The sequence below is a fragment of the Pseudorasbora parva genome, chromosome 20 (genome assembly GCF_024679245.1).
Source record: "Pseudorasbora parva isolate DD20220531a chromosome 20, ASM2467924v1, whole genome shotgun sequence".
Taxonomy (NCBI): Eukaryota; Metazoa; Chordata; class Actinopteri; order Cypriniformes; family Gobionidae; genus Pseudorasbora; species Pseudorasbora parva.
Window position 1 is genome coordinate 20,705,494 of NC_090191.1, and position 21,386 is coordinate 20,726,879.

General features: G+C 36.5%; 1 protein-coding gene across 3 annotated transcripts in view; it reads right to left on the reverse strand.

Annotated features, from left to right (window-relative positions):
- iqsec3a (IQ motif and Sec7 domain ArfGEF 3a) overlaps positions 1-20,734 on the reverse strand; it is a 177,139-nt gene extending 156,405 nt beyond the window's left edge. For all 3 annotated transcript variants that reach the window (XM_067428474.1, XM_067428473.1, XM_067428475.1), the window contains exon 1: positions 20,081-20,734. In XM_067428474.1, coding sequence (XP_067284575.1) covers positions 20,081-20,598 — 518 coding nt within the window. In that variant the 5' untranslated portion in view covers positions 20,599-20,734. The remainder of the gene's footprint in view (positions 1-20,080) is intronic.
- Positions 20,735-21,386: the final 652 nt, after the last annotated feature.

Consider the following 21,386-nt stretch of genomic DNA (forward strand, 5'->3'; position numbering starts at 1 on the left):
TTAAATTCACTTTTAACTTTTGACTGTCAGTGGTGTAGCTGTCAAAGACATTGCTGTCAGTCACATTTGGTAACACTTAATTTTGATAGTCCCTTTTGGAAATTCTGTTGACTACAAGTTACGGTAAAACTTGGTCCATCATTAATAGGTAACTATGCAGGAAGTAATGCCAGACAAATGAATTATACAACACTTCAGCTACTATCATTAACTATGGAAACAAGAAGTAATCAGAAAGTAATATCAAATTTTGGGCTAAGATAATTCCTTTTTAGGTAATCAACTAGTACTGAATGAGATTAGCCTCATTAATAACTATCAAATAATTGCCAAATTATAAAGAATTACCAATGAATTACTAAGCTCCCCATGCATTGACTCCAGGGTTTTGATGTCCTCCAGCTATGGTTCAGGACTGGTCTCAATGCCTCAGGCGCTCTGATTTTGAGGTGAAGGCCGATGCTCTGGACCATCCAGGTCAAATACCCCAACAACTTTCGGTTCTCAGGGAGGAGAGGGAGACGTATAGTGCAGGTGAGTGGCCGGTTATTCTGTAAAGCTAAGGTGGTAGTAGAAAGCTCACAACAAAGAAGATTGTGCGAGATACACAGTCTTTAATATAATAAAAAACTCACAAGAAGAATCACGTTTACATAAACGATAACACTGTATCGCGATGGAGCGATACAGAGCGACACGCGATAAAATGTATCTTTCCATGTTAATTCGACTTTTTGTACTAACCAGCCGCGACAGCAACACACATTGAATTTATTTTAGGCCCAATCCCAATTCTATTTTATACCCCTTCGCCTAACCCTTCACCTTGCCCCTTGAAACAGAGTAGCAAGGCGTAGGGGTGAAAATATTCCCCTAAGAAGTGGGACACCACTACTTAACCATTACACATTATCATACGTCATCATACCCCATTTCTTTTATTAGTGTTCTGTAATATTTACCAAGTATGACTAGCAATGAAGTGCGTAGGATATATCTAACAGAAATCTGGCACAGAAATGTATAACAAATTAGGCTACTCACTCCCAAAGTTGTTTTGCGTTGACTTAAGAAAACGGCGCTCATTTTCAGTTGAAAAACGTACACGCTATCAAGATTTCTAAGCTGATACAGAACATACAAGACTCTTGAAGCCGCTTTTCCATCAGGCCAAGCTGTTCTCCTTGTTTGTTAACTGTTCCATTCCGTGACGATCCGAGCCGGCCAGTAGAGATATGGTTTCGTTTTCTACTGTGGTGCTGCGAAAACAGAGCTCTTTGCAATGTAATTTAAACAAGTCAGGTGTTGCCTTGGAGATGCTAGAGTTTACAGACGAATATGTGATATATTATTTGTGTTAGGATGACCAGGTTTTTTTTTTTTTTTCTTACTGATTTTATTTATTTATTATTAGTTCACATCACTCCAATTTTTTCTTCTACAGTAAAACTGGAATCCAGGCAACACATAAGGGATCAATCCCGAGTGGCAACATCACTAGCAGCACGGTAGTCGGTGTAAACAGGAAAATTCATCATACCCCTTCGTTCAAAGCTTGTCCCCAAAAATCTTATTTTGAAGGGCTATCTGGCCCTTACCACTTCAGCCAAAAGAGAATCGAGACACCCCTATCCCTTCACGTGACTACGCAAAATGAAGGGGTAGGGGAAAGTTAAGAGTTAAGGGGTAGAAATGGGATTGAGCCTTAGAAACTCTTTTTCTGCGACACTGCAGCTGGAACAACACAAAACATTGCTAAGGTAGTGTTTATGTGTTTTATGTAATGTATAAGCCTGTAAAGTGACTTTAAATATAAGTTAATGCTCCCAGCTTTGTTAGTCGTACTCAAAGCAACAAAGGATAATTCACCTCAGAAATTAAATTAAATGAAACAAGAACATTCAAACTGTGAACAAACAAGTATATTCCATGACAAAGATTGTTTAAGTAACTCAGTATGTATTTTTAGTAATATTTGTACATTTGATTATGAACTTATCCATTTCCTTGCGAGTGCCGTCAAGATTAATCCCTGGTGCCGTACACTTGCCGCGAGAGCCAGGCCAAACGTTGTTCTGATTGACTGTGGATTTGTTGCATCTCGCAGTCGTTTCGTCTCTGGTGTGGACAGACAATTTGCTTGTCGCTGGAAATCGTATCGTGTCACGTGTAGTTAGGACACTGTGCAACTGACAAAGGACTGAACAGAGCAGGCAGTATATATACACAGTAAATAAGAGAAATAAACAGGAATGCCTGGGTAAAGAAAGCTTAGACACCAACATGAACAAATATAGACATGACAGAAACTGAACTAAACTGAATCTAACTGTGACAATATGTAACTTTGCAAGTACATGTCAACTTATTCTAACCCTACCAGTCTACTAATACTCTACTAATACTCTAATGAGTGTTACTTATACTTGTTACTTATGTTATAGGCAACAGAATGTGTTAAAGGGACCATCAAAATAAAGTGAAACCTCATATTGGTGTCATCGGTGTTACTGTCAGACATTGCTGTTTCTCATTTAGCTTTCATTTTATGTAAGTCCACTAACAATAGAAAATAACAGCCAAAAGTAAATGCTATATACATTTTTAATATTGTGTGGTAGGTTTTTTCCCCAGTCATTTTCGACTGAAAACAGCACACAATGTAACATGACCTGCAAATGAGAGAGTGTGGTCACTATGTACAAACATTTGACCGCACTGCCTTTTAGAATTCCACTGCTGTGCAACCTTTCCCAATCGTCATCTCTCTCTCTGTCCAATGGGTGCAGCAGGGAGTGCTGCAAATGTTTGAAAGTCACCTTTGCATAGTCACCTTTTCACACCCTTCCCCCCACATTCCCGTCTCTGAGCACGTACGGCCCTGACTAATGATGTGCAAGGCTTTTTCAGATGCTGCTGATGCTGACTGCACAGACACGGGGGGAAAAAAAAGGAAAAAGAAAAATGAAGCAATCTAAAAGCACTCAATAGAAAATGTGATATTCATGATTTGGGTTTCTGCCATGCAAAAAGCCAGAGCCAGTCACCCTGTCATAACCACACAGACGTGCCTAGCATTCACACTGAGAACATTCCAGCACAAGGGTTGAAAACCGAGAACCGATTCTTATTCAGAACCAGTTTTATTGTCATGCAAAAAAACCGAATGATTTTCCATGACATTTGGTTCTTGGTTTTCAGGACAGAGTCTGCATTTTTCTCCCACTGGTGTGAACACAACAATATACTAAAAAACTCACACAGTCTTTTCTACTCCACTACTGAATCTACGTTCATCACCGCGGCAAAATAAATCATGTTTAAGCTAAGTGAACTTGCAGTCTCAATTGCACATGAGAGAGAAAGACTGGGTGTAATGAAATAATAATGCAAAAAACGACATGGCATCTTCTTATTGCGATGTGTCGCAAACAAACCAGCTAATATGTATAAAAAATTAGCTCACTCACTGAATCAGTCTGAGCAGTGACTGAATTAACGTGTGAATCACTCATACCTCTTTTCCACCAGAATGAACCGGGTGCTAGTTCAGAGCCAGTGTTAGTGCCAGTTCGGTGTTGGTTCGACTGACGAGCCTTCTAAGAACCGGTTTGTCTTTCCACGGGCTAGAGAGCCACCACACGTCATTGTATACGTCTCATCTTTCTCAGCAACACTAGCAAGGCAGTGGGAAATGTCGCCATCGCATAAGTGGTCGTCACGATGCGTCTTGAACAAGCCTTTAATCAGCATTGGCGAATGTTGCGTTAATATTAATGACAGAGATTATAATCAAGCAGCAGTTAGCTCGATTAGCTGCTAATTCAAAAATGGCGGATCTCAAGTTTGTGTTCGTTTTGTTGGTCACAGTATCCCAGCCCCTGGCGCAAACGGTTCTTACTTCTAGACCAACAATGTTTTGTTGCTATACTTAAAGGGTTAGTTCAACCAAAAATGAAATGTATGTAATTAATGACTCACCCTAATGTCGTTCCACACCTGTAAAGACCTCCGTTCATCTTCAGGACTTAGTTTAAGATATTTTATATTTAGTACAAGAGCTTTTCTGTTCCTTTAATGAAAGTGTATGCACACTATACTATCCATGTCCAGAATGGGAATAAAAACATCATCAGAGTAGTCCATATGTGACATGAGTTGGTTAATTAGAATCTCTTGAAGCATCGGAAATACATTTTGGTCCAAAAATAGCAAAAACTAAGAATTTATTCAGCATTGTCTTCTCTTCTGTTTTTTTTTTTTTTTTTTCAATCCTCAAATAAAGATTTGAAGGGTTATGAATCAGCGTATTGATTCATGATTCGGATGTCACGTGATATCAGCAGTTTTGCGGTTTGACACGCGATCCGAATCATGAATCAATACGCTGATTCATAGCCCTTCAAATCGTTATTTTAAATATATTTAAATATAAATATCTTAAACTGTGAATTGTCTTACACCTGTCGTACGGGTGTGAAATGACATTATGACATAACTTTCATTTTTGGGTGAACTAACCCTTTAAGAACCACTTTTCCTGGTTCGGAGCTGGTGCTTTGGGTGTGGAAAGACAAAGAACCGATTTGAAACTAGGCTCTGGCTCTGAACCAGCAAGCCAGCCATGGCTTGGTGGAAAAGGGGTATCAGTAAACCTCAAGTCTTACTGCTGGTCTTATGTCACTCAAACAAAGCAAGAACAATAGATTTAATTACTGATTAACTGAACTGTTTATATGCCATTTTAGTGTAGTAATGGCCAATATTTTTCAATACATATTTTATAATGAAATAAATGATGTATACAATATTTTATAAATATTTAAGGTAACACTTAAGGTAGTGTTCTTGTTACTATAAATTATGCATAAGTACACAACCGCACAACTTACTCTACACAAAACCCAAACCATATAGTAAGAACATGTAGTTAATTCATGTTATTTAGTACTTAATGTATAATTACACTGTAACATGGACACCTTAAAATAAAGTGTAACAAGTCTAAATTATGTAATAATGTAAATCTTTAAATTATATAAAAATAATAGTTATTAGGTTTAGTATTCCTGCTTATAATAAAAATGTTCAATAGGGTGCAAATATCTGGTAAGAAGTACTAAAATAAGTGCTCCATCAAAAGTATGTAATAAATAATGTGAACAAAACATAAAAATAATAATAATAATAATAATAATAATAATAATAATGTAAATATGTATGTAAAGCAAAATGTTTTTTTGTTTTTTTTAACATTGTATAATATAATTAGGAACAATTATCTGATGCTTTACTAAAATAAGTGCTTCTGTAAAACCACTATAATATTTAATAAATCTATAATAATGTGTAAAATATTCATGTTAGTATTATGGATTATAATGAATGTTAATTTAATATGGTGCATATCTGGTATAATATAGTTAGGATTGATTATCTGGTGCTTCTTCAAAAGTACTTAATTGCTGGAACTGTTAAGTTGAATCTGAATCGCTGGCTACATCTTTCCTTACATTTCCATCTAGCCTCACGGGCCTCGGCACACACTGGTCTCCTGTAGCTCCTCAGCTGCAGACAAATATGGAGAGAGACAGGGAGCCAGCCACATAGGAGCCAAGGAGCAGACAGGGAGTTTGTGTATGCCAGGCAGAATGTGTGTATGTGTGTGTGTGTGTGTGTTTGTTTGTGTTTGCAGTAGATGTCAATGTGTGTGCTCATACGTGTATGTCAGAACACCTGTGTGTTCTAATTGAAGTGCTGCCTCAGGTGCGAGCCACAACATTGCCAACTCTCACCTCAGCGCCAGAGGGACGCCCAAAAGCAACCTGTCTCTCAAGAGCCCACTCTGTACACTCACACACACACACACACACACACACACACACACACACACACACACACACACACACACACACACACACACTATTAAACGGTAATTAGAATGGGAGGCAGCGACAGAAATGGAGGGTAAAGTCACAAATTGCTACTGTCAATGAGGTCAAACTAAACTTACAAAATTTACAAGTCTACATCTACAAAATGGGATTGCCCAAGTCTATTTTCTGACTGTTCAGAACTGGCCATGGTACTATCTGACCACAAAAGGAATTATATTATTATTTTGTTAAAAAAAATAACAATAATAAAACGGTGTTAATTTTATTTTTACGATTATTAAGATGTTTTGACTTGCCAAATAATTGTTATAGTAAAATGCAATATATATGTAATACGTAACACTTTAGTTTAGGGTCTTACTATTAAAGGAATAGTCCACCCCCCAAAAAAATCTGTCATCATTTACTCGCCCTCAAGTTGTTCCAAAACTGAATTGATTTGTTTTGCAGAACACAAAAGAACATATATTGAAGAATGTTGGAAACCAAACAGTTGATGGACCCCATTGACTTTCATAGTATTTTTATATTAATATTTATATTGACTATGAAACAATATATTTACATTGACTATGAAAGTCAATGAGGTCCGTTTAGTTCCATATATTCTTCAAAATATGTCATTCTGTGTTCAGCAGAAGAAAGAAATTCAAACATGTTTGGAACAACCTCAGGGTAAGAAACTATGATAATTTTTATTTTTGGGTGAACTATTCCTTTAAGTTCTCACTTATTAACTCGCATATATACTGCTAGGATAACATATGAATGCCTTTTTCTGTATTCTACATCCCTTAATCCTACCCAATACATAAATTCGACAACCACTTTACAAACTATTAATAAGCAGTAATTAGGAGTTTGGGGCAAACAGCAAGAATTTGACCCTAAACTCAAGTGTGGCCATTAAAAATACAGTTGCTCATGTTGGCTCAGGTACATGAAATCGTTTTACTGCACGGCTCTCTGGAATACTTGATTGTGATTGGTCAGAAATGCTACATTACTAGATGTGTAATTCCCTGATAATGCTGTCAATTGTGATGCTGAACAAAATTCCGCCCATCCAGTTATATGTATCAACTGATTTGAAAATTAAATCGGAGGACTTCATAATAAATAGTAATGTAATATTTTTGCTGCGCTCATGTTCTTGTTTTGTACACTGTAAGGGAATATAAGGTACGATTTCAAAACAGTGGTATCTCAAATCGATCTCTTGTCCCCTTAATCATGTTGTGAAAAGCTGTGTGATAACTGTACTTAAATGTTATCTTGCTCAGTCATCTTGTGTAAAAAGCCACTTGCTTGCAACAGTTTATTCACAAAAGCTTTACATTTACCGTTTTCATTGTTAGTTCATGTTAACTTTGTGTTAACATGTTAACTATCCTTTGTATAGTTACAGTAACTAATATTGTAAACTAATTGTAACGTGTTACCAATATTTGTAAAAAAAAAAAAAAAAAAAAAAAAAAAGAAGGAAATGTGGACAGTAAAGGTTTGATCTCAACCCACACCATTTTCTTTTTTCCCAATAATTTCATATTTCTTTCTTTACTAATGGGGTAAAAATGAAAGGAGTCCCATAAAATCAAATTACCACATCAATAATTAAATTAAGTCAAATTAACCCAAACTTTCATCTCCTGTCTGTCATCACAGTTCAGGAACATTTCTGCAAACCTTCCCTCATGCCCTTATATCATTCCATCACATCACTTACATTTCAAGTAGAAACCTTCCCTCCCTCCCTGCAGGGACATGTGTTCTGAGCAGTGCAGCCAAATTAGATGAACAACTTGTGCTTCTTTGAGACTAACTCAAAAGACTTGTGACCCCGTGTCCCTGGCAGAAAGTGAAGACAAGAACCTGTCTGGAGGTGATTTAAATGCAGCTTTCAGACCTGGTACCCTCTCGTAAAGAGAAGAGAACAAACGTGGAGGACATCTTTAAATATTCAGTGAGGAGAATCTGGAACTGACTGTGTTTTTTTTTTTTTTTTTTACCTGAATAAACTTTTAGGTGAAGAGTGTGATTTATGCACCACCAGTGACGCCAAACAAAATAGCAAAAATAATGGTTATAACTATGAGATGAATGACAAAAAGGTTTTCTGAATGGCAGTTATGTTGTTTTTACACGCAGTCACTCCTACTAGCCTCCCCTCACTCTGTTGTTTGCGTTACAGGGCTTGAATGTTGTGCTTAATTTGACTCATTACCGCAGATTTTGTGCTCACACCCAAAGTGCATTGACATAAAGCTGCTTCTCAGATCTAAATTTTTCGCTGCTTATTGAGCTTAAACAGTAGACTAGATAAACTCAGTCTGATCTGCCAGCGGTCTGATTTCGCCCTACAGCTCAGGCTGGAAACCTGTACATTAATTTATGCTGCTTCTGTTACACATTTGCTGGAACCAATCATAGACTTGCTTATCCACCTGCCACGCTATTGGCTGGATATAGACACAATGACGGATAGAGATGGATATACCCGTTGATCACGCCTCTTGTTGTCTGATTGGTTGAAGGACTATCCAAATGCGTACAGATTTATTTGAACTATGCCCGTTGCTCACACCTCTTGTGCAGTAGAAAATACACAGCAGACTCCCCAGACTAATGTTCAACAACTGAAACCAACAAATACACACTAAATAATGTCAGATCCATGTGTCAGGTCTTAAAGTGACAGCAGCCTAATATACCAGCTGCCAAATTATGAGATTACAATATAGCCGTTTTTCCCCATGGTACTGGTATTAAAACTGTGGCCAGTAAAAATGGCTAGTAGTCCACAGTGGCTGGTGAGCAAAAAAGTTAATGTCAGGCCTTGAGTATAGTCTTAACTCTAGTGTGATACTTTAAGGTTAATATATTTTAAATGTACTAAATATTACAAATGTGTGAAAACTAAATATTAAATACATGTCATACAAGTGTCATGTCATAAAAATTGCATTAAATATGCACTATGTAAAAAAAAAAAAAATCTGTTAAATGTCCAAAAACCACCAATGCCAGTGTTATATGTTTTGTTCAGTTGAGTTCTTACAATATCACAAATGTTTCCAACATTTGTAAATCGTAAGAAAATTGCTATTTTAACCAAGGAGCCGGGACGTGTGAGGGAGTCGCTTGCCAATTGCGTCATATCTGCATTACGCTCGGTTTCCGTTTTTATTTGGCAGAAACGCTTTACTCTTAGCAGTGTGAACAAGTGTCAAAGCAGCCGCTGAGCAAACGCACAGAGTAACGTCATAACATCATTTTCAACACACTCAAATGTATCTAAGGGTGTACTCACACTAGCCAGTTTGAACCGTGCCCGACTGCGTTTGACTACCAAAGCACGGTTCGTTTGACTAGTGTGAGTACTCTGAACCGTGCCCGGGCGCGGCTCGATTAGCCGGCCCTGGCCCGTTTGGAAGAGGAAGGCCAGAGCACGGTTCAGTTGGACTCGGGCGCGGTTTACACGCAGTGTGAGCACTAACCGTGCTGGAGTCCGTAATCAAAGCTGCAAAGTCCTTGCTGCACTTCAGCTGGTACCTTGCAAATCATAATACGAGCAGCACGATTACGTGAACATTTTCGCGCCACTAAGGCGACACATCTGTTTAACAACAGGCTGTGAGAGGGCTGTGGACCACCGTGGACCAAATGACACAAAATTATCCACAAAGAAAACAGAGCGATGGACTCCATTGTGGTCAGAGAGCGCCGCTCTTCCTGTTTATCCCGAAACCGTCGCACCATAATGACGTAAGCGTGCTCCGGCACGAATGCTGAAACCCGAAACCGTCGCACCATAATGACGTAAGCGTGCTCCGGCACGAATGCTGAAACCCTATGTGAGTGCAGGCCAGCGGGGGAGTGGGGAGGTGGGACAATCGTACTCGGGCCCGGTTCATGGCAACCGTGCCTAGTGTGAGTACACCCTAATATGATAAACAGAGCTTTATCTCATACTCATGACCGGAAAAGTGTAAATGGCGCCGGCGACTGTGGCATAACAAAAGTCCCGTTACTCGCAAGCTGCGTCGCACTTGTCTCTCATTAGCAATCGCTCCAGCAGCCTTGCTCAGCTCCACAGCACTCGCCCCTGCTCTGCCTCATACTACAGTGACGTTAATAATCGCAATCCATGAACATGATTTCTGCCCGAGTCCTTTCCCGATTATTTTCCACCGGCTGTGAGGTGAAGATAACATCTCCCAAGATTCTGAGCTCAAACTTGCTATCATCAAATTTCACCTTTGTTTTGAATATGCGCCATCTAGTGGCCAGAAAAATTACATATTGCACCTTTAATGTGTATTTCAGTTTACCAAAAATGTTTGTCATTACATGCATCAGTACCATATTTCAAAGACAATACAAGGAATAATGAAATAAGATGAAGTTGTACTTAGGTCCTACTGATAAATAAATAAATAAAAACACTATAATGTTCAGCTAACTGCTTTTAATATAAATTTAAAACTATAATACATTCTGTATTTAATTACAGTTAACATGCAAGTGTCTGAAAACATTACATTTGGTTTACACATATGTTCTTTTAAATGATATTATTACCGTAATAAGTGCTATTTATACCTCCTTTTCACAAGGATAACATCTTTTCTATTCTGCAGAAGAAAGAAAGTCATGTGGGTTTGGAACAGCATTCTCACATCACTAGTTTAATAACAGGCATTTACAGTGTCTTCTCCGTTTGCATTGCAAAAATATAAATAATACATTTGGGGTGCTTATTTAGGACAACAGATGTTTCAATAAAAATGCGTCATAGCCACATAACTTGTCCGTTTATAACGGTTACTGATTGTAGATTCAAATCGTAGTTGTTCAATGGTAAAAATCTTACCAGCATATCCTTAGCATTCCAATCAGTTTGTGTTTCTGGATATTTCAGCGAGCGAGAACAGATGCCAAATACAACAGATGGCATTCAAACCTGAGCGTGTGTGTGTGCGTCGAGGTCTGTGACATCAACTGAGAAATATATTAAGCCGCTGAGCTGAAAATATTGGCCTGCAGATATGTAGGCCTCAAATTGTTTTTTCAACAATTAGCATATGCATTATTCAAATTAAGTATTCATCTAATCCAAGTGCTTTAAACACCTCCATTGCAATCAATATCATAAAAAAAGAACACTGCCATATAATGTGGTATAACTATGGCCAAGAGATGTAAAAGAACATATGGATATTAGATTTTGGACATGTATTCAAAAATATCACATCTTTCTAAAGTATGCCATCTGTCAGTTACAATGTAGTGCATTAAAATCACATGTGCCCAGAAGTTACGCCAGACTCTCACTGAGATCTTAAACAGTTTTGGCCTTCATTAGGTAACTTGTCATGGAAAAGCTGGTGGTGCCAAAGATGATGGAAGAAATTGAAAACGAGCTTAGCCATCTCATTAAAATGATTTCATGCCGATGTTGGATCCCAAAACGCAAGTAATCTTGACAAGCAATTTGCAAGTTTCATCAAAAGTATATGGTTCAATGATGTATAAGAGTGTTGGAGTAAAGAAAAGGAAAGGAAAGTACATGTGAAGGTACGCCTCTAAACCTGTATTCAAAGGGAGGAAAAAGTATCCAAAGGAAAATGTTCTTGTTAAATATCATAAATGATTCATTCATAAATGTCATTGTTTTTTTTTGTTTTGTTTTTTATGAGTTGCACAAATTACCTAAACTAACTATGCCTTGCATCTCATAAAAAAGTCAAATATTTTATATAGATATTATTATTGACCATGACAGTTTTAAAAATGTATATCAATAATTCCATATAGTAGTGTTTTCCATAAGTGAAACTGTCAAATTAAGTTGTACTGTACATATAAACAAGTTGTGCAAAAGTAAAATTCCATGTAAACCAACATTCTAACCAACATTCTGGTGACTTCTTTATTTAATCCTTCCATTTTAACCTTCGAGTGTGATTTATGACTGCCATTAATCTTAGCCTGCGAATTAATTCCATAGCACGTAGGTTCATCTGACCTGCGCCCTTTCAGATCCCAGCTGTGGTGACTCAATGTGGCATCTGGTATATGCAAATGTATTCCATATCCTTCTTAAGTGGATGGTTTTAAGGAGATAACGCATCAAATCAGAGATAGAACCTCAAATGTGTCAGTCAGAATGCAAATCATAATTCAATGCAAGTATGTGCTGCATCTGCAGTGCTTCTGAAGGAGCAAAATGATGTTTGTCGCCATAGACTGGATCAGAAGTCATAAATAATCGATATTCCAAAAGACATGACACAAATGCAAATCATCTTAGAGGAATATTCTTGTTAAAAAGGGTAAAACCCAAGCCAACGGTGCGACACTTGAATGTTTATGTGTGTATAAAAGCCTAAATTCAATCTGTTGTTCATCATATAAAGAAAAAATGGACTAAACCACTCAATTCATATGGATTCGTTTTACGATCTCTTTATGAACTTTTTAAAAGTGTCACAGTTTCCGTTGCGTAGCCGCCAATTAAGGTACAGAAAGCTTTTAGATTTCATTACTAATAACTTTATTTTATTTCCCAAGATGAACGAAACTATGAGATTGGAACGACATGATGGTGAGTAAATTACAAAAGTTTCATTTTTGGGTGAACTATCCCTTTAACCAATAAACAACTGTGAAGATAAAGGCATTTGCTGACGCAACCATGCCATTTAAAGGAACCCTGAAATCAAGTCTGGTGTGTCCCAAAACAATGACAAAATTCGCGTTCAGGATATATAAGCATTCAAAACTTACAGTCTCTCCCTTTTGCTTTCATGACATCACAGCAGATTTCAGCTTCTCCTTACATCTTCTGTCCAATCAAATGCTCTCTAAAATCTGAAGCATCCCGCCCCCCTAAATGGGTGCTGAAGCTGCGGGACATATGCTCTAGGGGATAGGGAACGATTCAGACAGTTTGAATATGCTTTCAGTTGGGCGCATGAAGTCTGGTTTTATATTAGTTTCACGCGCACACAGTCTGCTCCAGTCCAGAGACACTATAGCACAGAGCAGATCAAATGCGCGAGTCAGCGCAGACAACAAAACATGTCGGGCCCATTTAAATTCTGCACAGGACGCTGTATTTCAAAGCGATATGGAGGAGATTATGATGAGAAACGGTTAGAGATTATGAGAAAACTGTGGCTTTACTGAGCTGAAAGGCTCTAGTCAAACTGTGATATAAACAAAATGCTAGAGGCTGTTATGAAAAGGGGGGAGGGGCTGCTTGATATGGCCCATCCTGTCTTCCTGTTACATGGGAAATTAAGTCAACATTGAATAATGCTGTGTGTTTCAAGGCACTTAAGTGGGCCTTTCAGCTTGCTTTAACAATTCTTTGAACTCTTTTATCTGTATTCATTGATAATTTGCTCATGTAACCATAGTTTGTGTGAAAATAAATAAAAGACTGTTGATGTTTTGCTGCCACTATTGTGGTCATTTCAGCTAGAAAGTGTGGTGAATTTTATTTATTTACGTTTTTGGAGTTCTTTCATGACAACTCTCGGAGTGTTTGGCATGGTCATGATATGGTTACACTGCTGTTATTGCTGATGCTACAGAGCAAGTACGGGACTTGTTACTGCTAATACATACACAACACGCTGCTGTGAGCAAGTAAGACATGCTGCTGCTATACAATATAGCAGATCTATACAGGTGGAGCTGGGGAAGGTAAAGGGTTTCTGAAATTGGGCTGCGACTACTACAGCAAATGCAGAGTATTTGAAGGTTGAGCAGCGAGCTCATTGGCTAATAATATAAGAAAGGAACCAATCAGCTATGCACTGAATGGCCTTATAGAATGATGTGATTGCAATCAGGTTGAGATAAGGACCTATCAATCAGTGCCATCTAGAGTTTCATGACAGAAAATGTGTTGCCTATTTCAATGGAAGTAAAGGGGAAAAAAGTTATTATGGAAAAAGGTTATTATATAAAAGTTCTTAGGTTGTGTACTACTACGCCCTGTACTTGACATGATATATGACATGATATAAAGATATATGCACTCCGACTGCAGAAAATGTGCTCGGTGTAAAAACACACTTTTCTTTCGACCTGGTGTCTAATAAAGGTTAAACAGAAAATATGCACTGTAAAAATTTTTGGTTGTTTTTTGTTGGTTTAACTTAAAAAAGTAAGAAACCTGGTTGCCTTAAAACTTTGAGTTTATTGAAATTAAAAATTTGAGTTGATACAATGAAGGAAATTTGTTTAATAAAAAGAAACTCAAAATATTTTTGCATCTGAACCACATAAAAAAAATGATAAATCATGAAAATAGCACTATTTGGCATGTTTCACTACATCATCAGAAATAAAACACACACAATTACCCAATATGCTTAAAAAACCTTTTAATAATATTTTAATAAAGGTTGTTGAATCTCAAAAAATGTTCATTGTATTAACTCAAAATTTCAATTTCAATAAACTCATAATAATGTTGTACAGTGTGGTAGCTTATGGGCAATAACGGAACTTTTGGTTTAGAATATAAATGTTAACCATTTTCTTTTCCTATTAATGTTTGCTGCTGCATCCTTTATGTCTATGGCTTATCTCGATTTTTCCAACTACGAGCTATGCCACTGATCAAACAGAAAACGCGAGCTGCATTAATCGCGAGTTAATACATTTAGTGCCGTTAAAATTGCATTAACTTTGTGTTAACGCTATACACAATTATGTACAATGAAGGAACTAAATAATGAAATGTGCACACATATTCGTAAGCCATGGGTGGGTAAGAATTCGTGGCCACAATATTCATATTTTTTCCCACATCATGTGCAGGGCTCTGTAGTATGATATAATTTTGTTGTTGTTGTTGTTTTTTTGTTTTGTTTTTAGTATCATGTTTTCATGGCAACAAAGTTGTACTAGATATAAACTTCCAATTGAAAAAAAAAAACAGCAAGGAATTTTGTTGCATGTTGCAATGCATATTGTTTACATCTTGTGGCTATACTGAAACAGTATGTATTTTTACCGTTTATGGACTGGCCTCATTCAGCAAGCTAGATTTTTATTTTTTAAGAAAAGGAGCAACAAGTTAAATTATTTACTGTGTTTCCACAACAAGTGCTGTCAGCTTATACCGAACTCGGAATATTCCTTTAATATCTTCTACGACTCAACTGATTTGGTTTAATAACTTTCTACAGTATTTTGTCCCAGATATTATCTTAATCAGGTTGCACGTTAATACCTCAAGACAATTATTTTACTGTCTCACTTTCAGATTGTACATGTCATCAGTCCAGTTACTCCACAACACCACAGCAGGATAAAGCCGGATATTATTTGTTCAGCAGATTTCATAGAAAGAGTCCTAAAATAAGCCTTTGATATTAAAGAGGATTTGCTGAGGCAATCAGCATGAGTTGGTTTTCTGTGGGTTGACGACAGCCAGTCAGTGTGTTAAAAGACCCAGAAAATAGAGTACACTCACGTCCAGTTGATTGTCAGTGTATCATTAATATTCATCATTCTGCCGAAGCTTGTGTATAAAGCAATTGAATAAAATAAAAGATTTCTAGGTCGTTGTAATATGGTTCATAAAAGTGTCCTTCTGATGTAATTGCACTTATAAGCACAGCATAATAACGAGTGCAATGTATTGACACTGTCATAGTTTTTTTTAGAAGCGCTTATAATGACACATTGGCATTGCTAATGCTATAAATCCTGTAGGAATTTAGGAGTCTTTAAAACCCGTCCTAAAACCCTGGAAATTTGTAAACCACTGGTATGTTTTGGATAGAAGTTTTAAAATGAAGACTTAAGCATTTAAGATTAAAATTGAATTTGATGTTCTACTGGAATATTTGCTGCTGGTGATCATAATTGTCATATTATTATTATTTTTTTTAAATAAATAAAACTTGAATCCCTAATTCATCATAATTGTGATGTGGGGATTCCTATTCCTATGTACACTTTTGTAACATTTCTACAGCCTACAAATTTTTTAAGCCTTTTTAGCTGAGGCTAATGCTTAATATGGTAATATCTAAATATACTGGATGTTGAATTAATATGACTGAGTCATCCTGAGTATAGGTTACATCAACAAAAAGATCAGATAAAAATAGCCCCTTAAACTGAGAACTGCATGTCTGCATCCCACTGACCTTTTTTTCCAAGTACACTCTAAAAAATGACCGTGATTTTAACGGTGTAAGGTTGTAATATTCTACGGTTAAAAACTGTTATTTGGTAAACATAAAGTTTCCGTAGGAGAGGTTTCGTACTATATACGGTGAATAACTGTAATAGATCTAACCTTATGCCTGTAACATTTACAAAAAAACAATGTAAAATCCCAACAGAATATTATTAGAACCCCAAAAACATATATTTTTTGTTTAAATCACAATGAACTTTTGTAAACTGTTAAACAGAATATTGTGTTATATTTACAACAACATGTGATTATGAACAAATTTGTTTGTTAAACCTACAAATATTGGTATCAACAACAGAGAACTACTGTAATACTGTACAAACTATTTTGTTAATTTGATATCTAAATATTGTAAAAACTTATGTTTTAGTCAGTTGTTCTTAGAAATTTAAGTAATTTTACAAGTTTATGCACTTAAAAAATGTCTAAATATGTATTTGAATTGCATATAAATGTTCCATGCATTTTGATTATGTAATTTTGACAAACAAATTAATAAATTTAATGAAAATCTTATTTGTAAATCAAACAAAAATGAAACAGGTAAGATTCTCAGATGAGAAGCTCACTACTGAGTTAAAGTACTATTCAACCAGTGTTGACATTAATGAGATAATTAAGAGACGATTGAACATTAATGATGAACACCTGATGATAATGAGCAGAATCACTGAAAGAAAGAGAAACATGAGAACTACGAATGGCTTCAGCCACAGCTTTAGATGAAATCAACTGAAGATAAAAGAAGACATTAAATCTCTGAAGATCTCAGCAGAGGATTAAACAACTCCATAAACAGCATTACCAGCTTCACACATTACTAACCAGACTGACTTTATTTGTGTAATTTATGTTTTAATGAAAATAATAGGTTTATTTGAAGTCACCATGATGGTGAGTAGTGTTTTCTTTAGTTGGACTCTTGACCCTTGACTCTCCAACATTAGTTTACTGGCTGCTTTAACTGTGTTTATAGCACTATTGTTATGGCATGGAAAGCAAAGCTAAAACATGGCCAGGTGATTTGGCTCTATGTTCATGATGCTATAATCATCATCTAGTGATCACTGGTCTTTTTCAGAGTCTAAGGTCCTTGTTATGTGTGTTAATTTTGTTTTATTCATAATAGTGGCCAACTAGCTATTTCGTTCTACAGCATGAGTTTCAGCAATGTTGTGGCAATCTAATAATATGCAGAGCTAATAAAATAGAAAAGTGTGCAAAAGGTTTTAATCCATGGCAATTATTAGACACAAACAGATATCAAGAATCAGTGTATAAATCTCAACAATGGTGACAATCAATGAAAAGCTTCATGCTGCAGTGCATGCTGGGTACCACCAATCAAAACTCTCCCATGGGTCCCAGCATGCATTACGGCATGAATAAATTATCCATCTGAATTGACAAATTTTCTTTGATTCTGACAACTTTTTTTTTTTTACTTTTGCTGTTTTTCTTGTGACGTTTTATAGTAGCTTGTTTCATGTTAAGAGTAGATGTTTATCTAATTTTTTTTTGCTTGTCACCATTGTAGAGACACATACACTGATTCTTGATGTCTGTGTGTGTCTAAATTATGCTGTAGTTTAAAACTTTTTTTATAAACCTGCATATTGTTTGATTACAACAATCATACTGGCTATCATACTGCAAACCACATGAATATTTCTACACATACGGCTAATCACCTTTATAACCAGAGCATTAGAATCTGAGTGAGCTCAGTGATTCAACCACTACATGACGATGATTTAATCATCACTAAAGAGCCAAATCACCTGGCCATGTTTCTTTCTTGGCTTTCCATGCTATAACAAAAGGTCTTTACAAACACAGTTAAAGCAGCCAGAAAACTAATGTGAAAGAGATAAGGGTCAAGAGCCCAACTAAAGAAAACACTGTTCACCATCATGGTTATCATCAGGTGTTCACCACTAATGCTCAATCATCACTTAATTATCTAATTAACATCAACACTGCTTCAATGGTACTTTAACTCAGTAGTGAGCACACACATGAACACCGGGAAGTGGTAATTTAACATGAGCATTTTTTGGTGTGCTTTTCCATCCTGTTTAATTTACGTATAACTGGCATATATCAATCACATTCAGTTTATTAATACAATTACACAAATCTTACCCGTTTAATCTGTGTATACTTAGAAATATGAATCACATTAAGTTTATTATTTTGTTTATGTAAAATGCAATATAAATACATAAATCTTATGCTTTTTGTTTCCTTTTTTCTTTTAGTCTTTACATTTTGATGTAATACTTACTGGTTTTATATTTATATTTATGTAAAAAAAAAAAAAAAAAAAAAAAAACAGTGCCTCCTCTAACCACGCCTAATTTTGAATTTCATAGTGTGCATAGTTTCATAATTCTCTGGTAACGGCAGCTGCCAGCGTTTTCCCGTAAAAACAACAGTTTTCCCCCATAAAATTTACGGTAAAAAACCGGCAGCTGTGGTTGCCAGAACTTTACCGTAAAAAATATGGCAGTTACGTTTTAGGTTTTACGGGACAGCACCATATAATTTAAAGGTTTATACTGTAATTATTACGGTTAAAAACCATTTATTTTACAGGTTAAAACTGTATAATTTACAAATGTTATACATTTTATTTTATTTAACAGTAAAACACCGTTAAATTTACAGTTTTTCGAAGTGAAAAAGAACAGGTCATTGTGTAATTAACAGTGAAAAACCGTAAATTGACATTCCCAGAATTCCCCATGTGACACTTCGCATTTGATGCATTTTCATTGAATTAACAATGTTTCTTCTTAGTTTTTTCTAATCACTTATGTACATTAAGGTTTTATTTTACATCTAATGTTGTTAAATTAATGTTTATTGCATTTTTTAAAAAGCCATGTGTGTTACCATGATGGTGTTTGGTGTTTAGTGTTTGTGTGTGCACCTTCTATATGTTAATATTGTCTCTCCAAAAGCTGCGTGTGATGAGCTTTGATTCATCATGTGATTCTCATCACCACTGTAATTGGTGGCTGTCAATCTATATCAAAGGTACATAACAGATATTAGCATTTCAATAAGTTGGTAATTTAATATTATTTCAGTTAAATATTTTTTTACCGTAATTGTTTATAGTGCACTGTGTACATATAATTATTACAATATAAACTTTCAAATTATATGGTTTTGAACTGTAAAATAAACAGTTTTTAGCCGTAATTACCACATTATAAACCTTTAAATTATATGCTGCTGTCCCATAAAATCTAAAACGTTGCTGCTGTATTTTTTATGGTAAAGTTCTGGCAACCACAGCTGCCGTTTTTTTACCATAAATTTGATGGGTATTTTTTTACAATGTACAGTTTTGAATGGTAAAATAAACGGTTTTCAACCGTGATTATTACATTATAAACCTTTAAATTATATGTTGTTGCCCCGTAAAAACTAAAACGTAACTGCCGTATTTTTTACGGTATAATTCTGGCAACCACAGCTGCCAGTTTTTTACCGTAAATTTTACGGGGATTTTTTTTACAGTGTATGTAATGCTTTCTAAAGGTATTTATCATGTCATTCGCAATACTCTAGCATTGCATATAATACTTTGATTGTTTGTAATTAGTGTTTTTATTGAAGCACAAGCGTCTTGAGTTGTATTTGATGTTTGAAAGTTAATTGAAATTCAAATATTATTATTATGTATTATTATGTATTCTCAATTTCTAACATGTATCCATTAACATGTGGTTATAGCTAGTTATAATATTAATTCAACTGTGTATTATTAATTATAAGTCATTGGGAATTTGTAAAGACTATAGGCTAATACCTTCAAGGGGGATATCATTTCCTTTTTGGCATAGACACTGTAGTGTATGGATTTCTGAAAGCATACAAATGCCGCATGATCACAGGGTAATAGAGTGTGTGATGTACTGCGCGTGTGGTTTTTACTCACTCCGGTTTCCTGGCGAGTCCAACGGACCGGCAGAGTGTCGAAGGTGTCTGCGGAACCAGAGATTTGCAGGACGGGCTTCTCTTCTCGTCCTCCGCGGACTCCGGGCTGGACTGGGTCGCTTTTAGAGTCGGTGGAGAGGTAGGCACCAGCTGCAGATGCTGCGGGTGATGGATGGGAGCTGCCGGAGGATGCTGCGGTTGTTTGGACGGCTGCTGCTGCTGTTGTTGCTGCGGCTGGGCTTGAACGTGAGTCGCCGAATGCTGGTGCGGATGAGCGGCCGGCTGAGGGCTGCTGGTTCGCGGGGGTGGGTGGTGGTGGTGGTGGTGCGGATGATGGTGGTGGTATTGATGCGGATCTCTCAGCTGACGATTCTCGCCGATCAGATCCTCAACCTTCCTCTCCAGCTCGTCGATCCGCTGCCGCTGGGTTTGAATCAGACTCTGCTGGTTTTGTACAATAGTGGTCAGTTCTTTGAGATAAAGCACGGCTTTCATTGGGTTATCCAGCAAGCTCTCCATTACTGTAATCTCGAAGCTTCAAGCCTGCTGTATCAGGATGGAGCTGGAGTCTTCTGGATGTACAGAATGTGCTGTGGCGTGCTGACGCTCTAAAGATGCGAGTGATGATGGTCCTGAAGCAAGGAAGACTGGGGGAGGAGCTGCGGAGGAGGATGAGGTCAACGCTGTGGCCAATCACAGAAATGCGTGTTTGCATGCAGTACACATTTTCCGATTGTGACATCAATTTAAAGGTGCAATAAGAAAGTTTTTCCACATTAAAAGTTTTACACCTGGGGCGTGCCTCTAATGCAGTGCATGTTAAGGTCCCATTTATATTAGCCTATATACCCTTGTGAAAAAATAAGTAACATATACTTTTTTAAGACTACGGAAATGATAAAAGAATACACTTGTAATATTTTCAGACCCTTAATTGCGAATTATTTTCAATTTACTAAAAATGTGTTGTTTTAAATTTATATTAAATGTAATTAGCTTAAAGTCCCCATTTCAATATTTTGATCACTTATTAAAACACCTATTTGATTAACAAAATGGCATATTTAAACGTCTTGTTTTTCTGTGAAAAATTATTCATGCATTAAAATAGCTTTACACCCTTGCTTCATTTAGTATGCAGATCATGACTATGCAAATGAGCCCCGCCTCCCCTCACTGAAAAAGGCTCATCGTTATGGTAAATGGACTGCATTTATATAGCGCTTTTAACAGACCCTATGGCCATCCAAAGCACTTTACATTTTGCCTCACATTCACCCATACATACACCGACGGCGATGTCAGCC